This window comes from Platalea leucorodia (assembly GCF_965183815.1).
Source record: "Platalea leucorodia genome assembly, chromosome: 7".
Classification (NCBI taxonomy): domain Eukaryota; kingdom Metazoa; phylum Chordata; class Aves; order Pelecaniformes; family Threskiornithidae; genus Platalea; species Platalea leucorodia.
In genome coordinates, this window is record NC_138829.1 from 71,845,106 (window position 1) to 71,853,443 (window position 8,338).

The 8,338-nt window shown below is 68.2% G+C and overlaps 3 protein-coding genes across 7 annotated transcripts; 2 read left to right on the forward strand and 1 right to left on the reverse strand.

Moving 5' to 3' along the window:
- Positions 1-91: 91 nt before the first annotated feature.
- Positions 92-3,473, reverse strand: CYB561A3 (cytochrome b561 family member A3). Of its 4 annotated transcripts, none has more exons than XR_014228870.1 (6): positions 3,313-3,473; positions 1,754-1,959; positions 1,480-1,688; positions 1,256-1,410; positions 839-991; positions 92-699 (listed from the first exon to the last, which is right to left on the reverse strand). XR_014228870.1 is itself a non-coding variant. In XM_082318283.1 (6 exons), the coding sequence occupies exons 1-6, from the start codon at positions 3,372-3,374 to the stop codon at positions 676-678; spliced, it is 813 nt and encodes a 270-aa protein (XP_082174409.1). In that variant the 5' UTR covers positions 3,375-3,473; the 3' UTR covers positions 93-675. The 4 variants fall into 4 exon arrangements, 3 of the variants coding, with proteins under 3 accessions (XP_082174409.1, XP_082174410.1, XP_082174411.1); XM_082318283.1 differs by having other exon boundaries at positions 93-699; positions 839-995; XM_082318284.1 differs by lacking the exon at positions 3,313-3,473 and adding an exon at positions 3,090-3,165 and having other exon boundaries at positions 93-699; positions 839-995.
- Positions 3,450-6,237, forward strand: TMEM138 (transmembrane protein 138). Of its 2 annotated transcripts, none has more exons than XM_082318286.1 (5): positions 3,450-3,536; positions 4,549-4,778; positions 4,859-5,030; positions 5,920-5,995; positions 6,100-6,237. In XM_082318286.1, the coding sequence occupies exons 2-5, from the start codon at positions 4,651-4,653 to the stop codon at positions 6,210-6,212; spliced, it is 489 nt and encodes a 162-aa protein (XP_082174412.1). In that variant the 5' UTR covers positions 3,450-3,536; positions 4,549-4,650; the 3' UTR covers positions 6,213-6,237. The 2 variants fall into 2 exon arrangements, with proteins under 2 accessions (XP_082174412.1, XP_082174413.1); XM_082318287.1 differs by having other exon boundaries at positions 3,474-3,536; positions 4,482-4,778.
- A 564-nt stretch (positions 6,238-6,801) lies between these two features.
- TMEM216 (transmembrane protein 216) lies at positions 6,802-8,024 on the forward strand. Its single transcript, XM_082318288.1, has 5 exons — positions 6,802-6,888; positions 7,076-7,177; positions 7,291-7,383; positions 7,539-7,740; positions 7,863-8,024. Exons 1-5 carry the CDS (start codon positions 6,876-6,878, stop codon positions 7,876-7,878), a joined length of 426 nt encoding a protein of 141 aa, XP_082174414.1. The 5' UTR covers positions 6,802-6,875; the 3' UTR covers positions 7,879-8,024.
- Positions 8,025-8,338: the final 314 nt, after the last annotated feature.

Genomic DNA, 8,338 nt, shown 5'->3' on the forward strand with positions numbered 1-8,338 from the left:
TGGCTGGGCTCAGCCAGCACCGGGATCTGCTCCCCAGGCACCCACCTCTCCTACCCCAGCTTCTGGGGTCCCCCTTGTCCCCAAGGACGTGGCTGCAGGAGCGCTGCAGAAGCCAGCGGTTTATTACGTATCCAAGAGGGCCCCAGGAGACCGCTCGGCTGGTCCCACCACCCGGGGCGGAGGGAGAGGTACAGGCAGCCCGACGAAGGGCAAGGCACGGTGCGAGGATCGCCCCTGTCCCCCGCACGGGAGAGGGTCCTGGGGCAGGGGCAGCAGCGCTGCCAGGCACAGCGGGGCTCCTCCGGTGGCTTCTGACCCAACGAGGCTCTGACAGCTCCGGCCGCTGCCTTGAGGGATGGCGCTGCGGGGTCCGGGGAGGGCTCGAGGGCAGCCAGTTTGGCACGGACCGAGGTCCAGGCGCAAGAGGCCAGCTGGACCCAGCGGGAACTGGCAAGCAGAGGCCCAAGGATGCAGGCAGGAGCATCACGACAACACCAGGGCGCAAAAGAGGCAAAGAGATGTCCTCACCGCAGCGACATCTGCCTTAAGGGAGCTGAGCCCGTTCCTCCTGCGGGCAGATGAGCGTCAGGTGCAGGCAGCGGGAGCCCCGGTGAGGGCAAGGCGACGGGCCGAGAGCAGGGCAGGCAGGGAAACGACGGGGCTGCTGTGCAGGCGTCAGCGCTCGGCGGTGAGCAGGGGCTGTGGGGAAAGCGTGGGTGAGCTGGGTGCCTGCAGCCCCCTGCCCGGCCCCCCGGGGCTGCGGTGGGAGGCAGGTCCCCCAGCTCAGCTCCCCAAAGGCACCCTGCGACCCGGCGGGTCCCCGCAGCGGAGCTGGTACCTGGCAAGAGTCCGGGGAGTCGGCGTCAGGGCGCTTCCAGCTCGGTCTGGCCAGGGCACCCAGCACCAGCACCCCAAAAAGGAGGATCAGGAGCCCCAGCGTGTTGGCAAAGACAGCCTCAGCGGGCAGGCGCTTGTACTCTGTCGTCCCGTTCTTCCTTGGGAGAAGAGGGGCCAAGAGCTTTCCTGGATGTGCCCAGCCTTCCCCTAAGCCCACGCAAGCCTGTACCCACCCTGCAGCAGGGCGTTGTGCAGGTTAACCGCGCACCTGAGGAGGGAATGGCTCGCTTCCCTTCGCCACCCTGTGCTCGGTTTCACTCGATGCCACTTCTGGCACCGAGAGACAACCACCAGCCCCAAACCCCCCCTAAGCCTCCCTCCCTGCAAGGGCTCTCCCCACGCCCGCCGCGATGCTCACAGGCTGAAGAAAAGCTTCTCGTTGATGCCTGACACGCACGAGGCCACGGACAGCATGAGGATGGTGGAGCCGAAGAAGACGTGGACGGGTTTGTAGAGGGCACGGAGCCAGGCAGGAGCCCAGGGCAGCAGGAAGGCACAGAAGCCGGCCAGCCACTGCAGGGAGGGGAGGTGAGGGCGAGGGGGACGGGGAAATGGGGTGCAGGGGGCCGGGGCAGCACCCACCTGGCAGGAGAAGAGCAGCACGGTGGCCAACCCCAGCCAGCTGTGCAAGGAGTACATGTTGGGCGTCCCGTGGTCGTTGTGGAAGCGAAAAACGGCCGCCAGCCCCAGCACGGCCAGGATGAAGGCTGCCAAGGCCAGGGCGCCGTGCAGCACCTTCCAGGGGAGCTTGGGGCCGCTCCAGGTGGCGGGCAGGCGGTACACCAGGGCCACTGTTGGGTGAGAGGGTCAGGCAGGAGCCGCGCCGGGGTCACGCCGCGCCTCACGCCCCGCTCACCTGCGCCGTACAGCACCACCATGCCCATCACCATCAGCACCGGGTGCCAGTTGAACATCTGGGCGCTGCCGTCCAAGGCGAAGCCGCCGCGCCAATGCTGGCACCAGGCGGTCACGAAGGCCACGCATATGAAGCCCAGGCCGCCCAGGAGGACGCAGAAGGGCATGAAAGGCAAATCCAGCATCTCCGCGACGTGATGACGGTGCCTGGGGGAGAACGAGACGTCCGCTCAGCCTCTGCCGGGGCTCTCTGCCTGCGCCGGCTCTCGCCTGCGTGCAGACACCCCCAGGGAGGAGCCAGACTGAAAGGGGAACCAGGCACCCTGAGGAGGAGCAGCCCTGGACCAGCTGCTGCCTGACTGGGGAAGGATGCCAGGGCTGGAGCCAGCCAGCTGGGGACATGTAGGGTGAAACCGGCCCCTGCAGAGCCAGGTCTTTGGGCAGCACCCCAATGTGCCGCCCCGGCTCGCTGCACCCCAGCGCCATGCCCAGGGAACAGCAGCAAGGGCGTCCTGGTGCCTCCTGTAACCCTGCACCCCCCCCACAGGCCCCCCAGCACCCACAGCCCCCTCTACATCGTCCCCAAGAACCCACTCTCATCCCTTCCCTCCCTCTCATGCGTATTTACGCTTTCTCCATCCCCCCAGCACCCTCAAACCTGCACCCCAGCCCCCCTTCCACCTCCCCACTGGCACCTGCACTCCCTCACCACCCCCCTGGCACCTTGTGCCCCTCCAGCTGCACCCACAGCACTGGGCTCACCCCAGCTGGGTGTGAGGAGGCACCCCTATACCCTCCTCACCTGCACCCTGGCAGCCCCAGTACAGCTGCTCCCTCCTGCCTGCTCTGGGCCAGCCCTCGGGGGTTGCCACCGGGGTTGGGGGGGAAACCGCAGGCAACAGCCCCACAACCCTGCCTGGGCTGGGCAGCGGAACAGGCAGGGCCCTGTCCTCGCTGATGCCCTCAGCCCACGAGGCTCGAGCAGGTGACTGGCAGCACCGGGGCTGCGCTCATTTCCCTAATAATTTGCATCTGCCTCCAGAAATAGAGGCAGAAATAGATGGCCCTGTCCCCACCCAGATCAGCCACCCCGTGGGACCGTGAGGCAGGAGGTGGGTGGGATGTGGCCCTGGTGCAGTACGGGGATCACGAGCTTGGCCACCCACTCGCTTTGAGACCTTGCAATGCTCGCCACGACGCTGAGCGGCCCCACGGCTCCCCCGGGCCTGGCCCCACGGCTCCCCCAAAGCCTGGGCCCCACAGCTCCCCCAAAGCCTGGGCCCCATGGCTTCCCCGGGCCTGGGGACACAGGGCCTGGCCCCACAGCTCCCCCAGACCTGGTGACACAGAGCCTGGCACTATGGTTGCCGCAACACCGAGAACACAGGGCCCAGCCCTTCGGCTTCCCCGGGTCTGGGGACACAGGGCCCGGCCCCGAGGCTCCCCCGAACCCGGAACACAGGGCCCCGCGGCTCCTCCCGGTCCCGGGAACACGGAGCCGGCCCCACAGCTCCCCCGGTCCCGGGGGAAGCGGGGCCCGGCCTGGTGCCGGGGCCGTACCTCAGCCCCGCCCGCCGCCCGCCGGGCCCCGCCGCCCCCTCGGCCTCGCCGGGCGCCTCCATGTTGGACGGCGCCGCTCTGGCCGCTCGCCTCGATGGTGGCTCCTGTCCAACCCACCCGGGCCAGCGACCAACGAGAGCGGAGGCCAGAGCGGCCCCCCCGCGCTTCCGCCCCCGCCTCGGTGGTTGCGCCGTTGCCGTGGAGACGGAAGATGGCGGCCGCAGGTCAGCGCTCGGCCGCTCCCGGGGTGCGGAGGGTGGGACACGGCGGGGATCACCGGCACCGACAGCCCCGGGGGGGGTCGGGATGGGTGCGAGAGCCGGGGGTGGGGGGCACAGCGGCCTACGGGAGCGACTGGTCGAGGCGGGGGGGGCCGTTGGTGCTGCGGCCTCCTTAGGACCTGGGGTCGGGGGCTCGATGGGGACCCAAGAGGGGACGCAGAGGACATCGGCGTGGTGGCTGTGTGCAGGGGGGTGCTGTGGGACCTGGGGGTGCGGGGAGCTGCCCCCTTCCCCCCCCCCCCCCCCCCCCCGCCCGCCCTGTCCAGCCCTGTGGCTCCCTTTCAGAGAAGGGAGACCTCAGCGCAGCACCCTCCTGCCAGGATACGGGGGAGCCCCGCTTCTCCTGGACCCCCCAGTCCCTCCCAGCACCACCTTACCTCTCTCTGTGTCACGTCCCCAGGCAGCGCAGGCCCCGGGCTGGCTGTCAGCGGTGGGAGAAACGGGCAGGAGGGCCCTGCCTCCTCCCTTGGCCCCAGACTGTGCCCTCGTCCCCTGCCTGACCCGTGCCCAGGGTGGGGCGAATGAGAGCGATGCTGGGCCACGGCGTGCCCAAACCTGCCCCCGTAGCGTGGCCTGACGGAGCCGTCGGCAGCTTTAGGGTTTGTCCGGCGTAAGAGGTGTAATAACCTGCCTGGACGCTGCTCCCCGGGGACTCACACGTCTCCCTCGTCCCTGAATTTCTTCCCCTCTGTTTCCCAAGACTGGGGCAGCTGTGAGGGTGGGAGGGAGAGACCGAACCTGAGCCCGCTGCATGGTGAGAAGAGAGGGGAGACGGCTTATTCGTGAGAGCCCAGCCCACAGAGCGGGGCAGAGCACGGCTCCGAATCGATGTGCTAGAAGCTGGCAGGAGCTGCCGCTGATTTGACCTTCCGTTGGGTTTCCTGGCAGAGGAAGTTTGCGAGGTGCAGGGGGGTGCATCCCACTCTGCCGAATGAAACCTCCGCTCCCCCTCCAGGTCCCGGCTGTAGGGAGCGGCGACGCTGAGCCCCTCGGCTCCAAACCATGAGCTGGCTTTGCCACTGCTGGGGCTGAGGGCTCCAACCCCCGGAGAAGAAAAATGCTCCAGACCAGCAACTACAGCCTGGTGCTGTTCCTGCAGTTCCTCCTGCTTTTCTACGACCTCTTCGTCAACTCCTTCTCGGAGCTGCTCCGCACGGCGCCCGCCGTCCAGCTCGTTCTCTTCATGTGAGTGCCAGGCGGGCGTAGCGGGTGGCGCGGTGGGGCAGGAAGGCTGGGAGTTTCACCACCTCTCTCTCCTCCTGCAGCATCCAGGACATCGCTATTCTCTTCAACGTCATCATCATCTTCCTCATGTTCTTCAACACCTTCGTTTTCCAGGCCGGATTGGTCAACCTCCTCTTCCACAAGTTCAAGGGGACCATCCTGCTCTCGGGGGCCTACCTGGCGCTCAGCATCTCCTTCCACGTCTGGGTTATGGTAGGCTGGGGCGGGCTCGGGGCTGCCGGCTTCTCCCGAGGGCGGGCAGCGCAGGCAGCACGGGCAGCGGTCTGCTTGCTTTGCTGGCCACAACCCCCTGCTCCCCTGAGAGGAAGGCCACGATCTACCACCCCAGGGACAGTTCGGTGTCCCCCTGCGATTCCTTTTCCCGTAGGGATCAGGCTGGAAGGGAGCTGCCCCATCCCAACCCCATCCCTAAGGGCCACGACCTGCCGGAAAATCCTCTTTCCCCGGGGGAAGCCCCGCAGCTCCAGCTCCGTGCTGGCACAGAAGCCCGCGCTGGGGTAATCCCCGCCGAAGTCCGTGACAGCGGCTCCTGATTTACCTGGGATTAATCCCAGCAAACGCCAGCGCTCAGAGCCTGGGGGCAGCGCCCTCCCCGCTGGCGTCGAGGCACCGAGGGCTCAGGGGTCCCGGCTCTGTCCTGGCAGCGTCTTCCCCTTCTCTCCCCCTGACTAAACTCCCTCCTGTCCCCTCTCCCAGCCCCCAGACCCCCAAGGAGCAGCCCACCCGCCCGCCCCACCCTCCTCCATCAGGATCTCGCCCCCCTTCCCGGCGCTTAGAGCTGGGCCGGGGGCTGCCCCACACCAGGGTGCCGGAGCGGGCAGCCGTGCCGGTGCTGCCCGCGCCGTCCGGGCGAGGGATTGACGGGGATTTGCAAGGATCTGAAGTCTGAAGCTAGAATAGGTCCCGGCTCGCTGGCTAAATCCCCTGAGCCGCTTAATCTTTGGGGTGGGGGGCTGCTCCCCCAGCCGGCAGCGTCGCCCCACGCCCGTGCGCAGCCTCGGAGTCGGCAACGCACCCGTGCTGCCTCCAAACTAACTCACGGGTTATTCCCGGCTCCCGTCTGTCTGTCCGTCTGCCTCAGAACCTGCGGTGGCGGGATTCCAGCCGTTTCGTCTGGACCGAAGGCCTGCAGACCCTTTTTGTTTTCCAGCGGCTGGGTAAGGCCTGGTGGTCGCAGGGTCCCTGGCGGGGTCCTGCCCTTTTCGGGGAGCCTGCGGGGGCGAAAGCGGGGGGCCCACCCTCACCCCCTTCCCTCCCGCAGCGGCCGTGCTCTACTGTTACTTCTACAAGAGGACGGCGGTGCACCTGGGCGATCCCCTCTTCTACCAGGACTCCCTCTGGCTCCGCAAGGAATTCGCCCAATTCCGCGGCTGACGGCTCCCCTCGGGCTCTGGATCCCCCCGTCGGCTCGCCGGCAGCTCCTGCCGTCTCTCTGCGCCCCACAAGACCCCGTTGGGGACAGCTCCGGCTTGGCCACCTTCCTCCTCTTCCTCCTGGGGACCAGCCCTTCCGCCGGCGCCGGCACAGCTCCTGCGGATGCCGGGAGGCTCGCCGTGCGTCCCGGCTGCGTGGCGGGAATGTCCCTCCCGGCGCCACAGCCCCTGTTGGGACTCGAGTGGTTTTGTAAACAGTAAAGAAATAAATTGGCTGTGTTTTCCAGCGGCTGCCCGGTGTCTGCGCGCCCCGGCCGCCCCCGGCTCTTCCCTTCCTCCCGGTGACGGCGGCCGCCATCCTGGCAGCCTTACCCACGCCTTGCCTCAGTTCAGCGCTGCGCTTGCTGCTGCAGAACAGGGCTATTCCCACCTTGCAGCGTGGGACTCTCGGTCCAACGTAGGAACGGAGTTAGAACCGGAGGGCAAGCGGGGCTCCCAGCCTGGTCGCCCCCGCAGCCGCTAGGGCGGGGGCACCGGGACTCGAACCGGCGGCTCGGCGGCTCAGTCCTCCAGAACCATAGAGAGGGAGGAGAGAGCGGCCGGGCGCCTTCCCGCCTAGCGCTCCCGCGAGCGAGGGCGGCGGCGGTTCCCATGGAGATGGAAGATGGCGCCCAGGAGTGAGTGCGGGGCCGCGACCGGTGGCAGGGCCAGGACCGGGGAGGCTGGGGGGGAGCAGCGGGGCGTAGGGTGGGACCGGGAGCCGGCCAAGGCACGGCGGGGCCGGGAGCGGGGTTCAGCGGGGCCGGGAGCGGGGCTGGGGCCGGGCCGGGCCGCCCCCCGCCCACAGCCGCCTCACACCCGTAGGCCGCCAGCGCTCCTCGGCTCCGCTGCAGGTCCTGCTTTTCCTCAACGGCTGGTACAGCGCTACCTACTTCCTCCTGGAGGCCTTCATCTTCGTGTACAAGGGTGAGCCCCCCCGCCCCGGCCCTCCCCCGGCTCCCCCAGGGCAGCACCCCCCCGGGCCGCGGCCCAGGGCGGGCTGTGGGTGCAGGCCCTGAGGGCGGCGGCTGTGCCCGCAGTGCTGCTGCTGCCGTACCCCTTCACCAACCTGGTGCTGGACGTGGTGCTGCTCTTCCTCTACCTCGGCACTGAGGCCACCCGCATCTTTTTCGGTAAGTCCTGGGGACGGCGGTGGCATCCTCCTGAGGTGACACTGGGCTCCAGAGCCCCCCTGGGGACCGTGGCGGTGCCGTTTACCGCATCCCCGCCACTGCAGAGCCCTGGGGGGTCCCAGGAGGGGGACACCCCGTAACCACGTACCCCGCAGGGTCCAAGGGCAACCTGTGCCAGCGGAAGGTGCCGCTCTCCATCAGCCTGGCCCTGACCGTCCCGGCGGCCGTGATGGCGACCTATTACCTGCTGCTGCAGACCTACGCCCTGCGCCTGGAAGCCATCCTCAACGCCATCCTCTTGCTTTTCTACGCCCTGGAGCTGCTGCTGGGCGTCCTCGCGCTGGTCTCCTTCTCCAGGTACCGCTGCCCGGCCACGCCGTGCGGGGAGCCGGGTAACAGCCGGGGCGCCGCAGGAGCCGGCGCGGTGAGCTGCCAGGCCGATTCGGCGCTGATACATCCCCGTCTTTCCTCCTTCGCAGTGTGGATTCGTACTGAGACCCCGCGCCACGCCAAAGGACCGGGCACAGAGCGGCACAGGTACGCGAGGCGGCAGAGAACCGGCGGCCCCGGTGCCGGTTCCACCTCCCAGCCCGCAGCACGGGGCCATGCGTGCGCCGGTGCCCGCAGGCAGCCCCGGGCAGGAGAGGTCTCCGCCCTGCCTGCAACCTGCCGAGCAGCACCAACCCGCTGCCACCCGGGATGCCGAGATCACTTCGAGGTACGGAGAATTTTTTTTTTTTTTCTACAGCCTTCTCAGAAAAATTCACTATTTTCCAATAAATATTTATTTTTACCTGGTGCCTGGGCACGTGGCTTCCCCCGGGGCAGCGGGAAGCACTCGGGAGCTTCCAGCACCGCACCGCTGCCCCACAGCGCTGCCCTGAGCCGGTCTGGGGGTGCAGAGGAGCCCCCCAGAAGTGTCAGAGGATGGTGAGGGTCAGGGACAGCAAACACA

Bases quoted from the DNA above. Each gene is read 5' to 3' on its own strand.
- CYB561A3 (XM_082318283.1), bottom strand. From the start codon at position 3,374: ATGGAGGCGCCCGGCGAGGCCGAGGGGGCGGCGGGGCCCGGCGGGCGG. The intron at 1,960-3,312 runs GTACGGCCCCGG...GTTCTCCCCCAG, and splicing joins GGGCGGCGGGCGGGGCTGAG to GCACCGTCATCACGTCGCGG. The intron at 1,689-1,753 runs GTGAGCGGGGCG...CTCACCCAACAG, and splicing joins GGTGGTGCTGTACGGCGCAG to TGGCCCTGGTGTACCGCCTG.
- TMEM138 (XM_082318286.1), top strand. From the start codon at position 4,651: ATGCTCCAGACCAGCAACTACAGCCTGGTGCTGTTCCTGCAGTTCCTC. The intron at 4,779-4,858 runs GTGAGTGCCAGG...CTCCTCCTGCAG, and splicing joins GTCCAGCTCGTTCTCTTCAT to CATCCAGGACATCGCTATTC. The intron at 5,031-5,919 runs GTAGGCTGGGGC...CGTCTGCCTCAG, and splicing joins CCTTCCACGTCTGGGTTATG to AACCTGCGGTGGCGGGATTC.
- TMEM216 (XM_082318288.1), top strand. The intron at 7,178-7,290 runs GTGAGCCCCCCC...CTGTGCCCGCAG, and splicing joins CTTCATCTTCGTGTACAAGG to TGCTGCTGCTGCCGTACCCC. The intron at 7,384-7,538 runs GTAAGTCCTGGG...CGTACCCCGCAG, and splicing joins GGCCACCCGCATCTTTTTCG to GGTCCAAGGGCAACCTGTGC.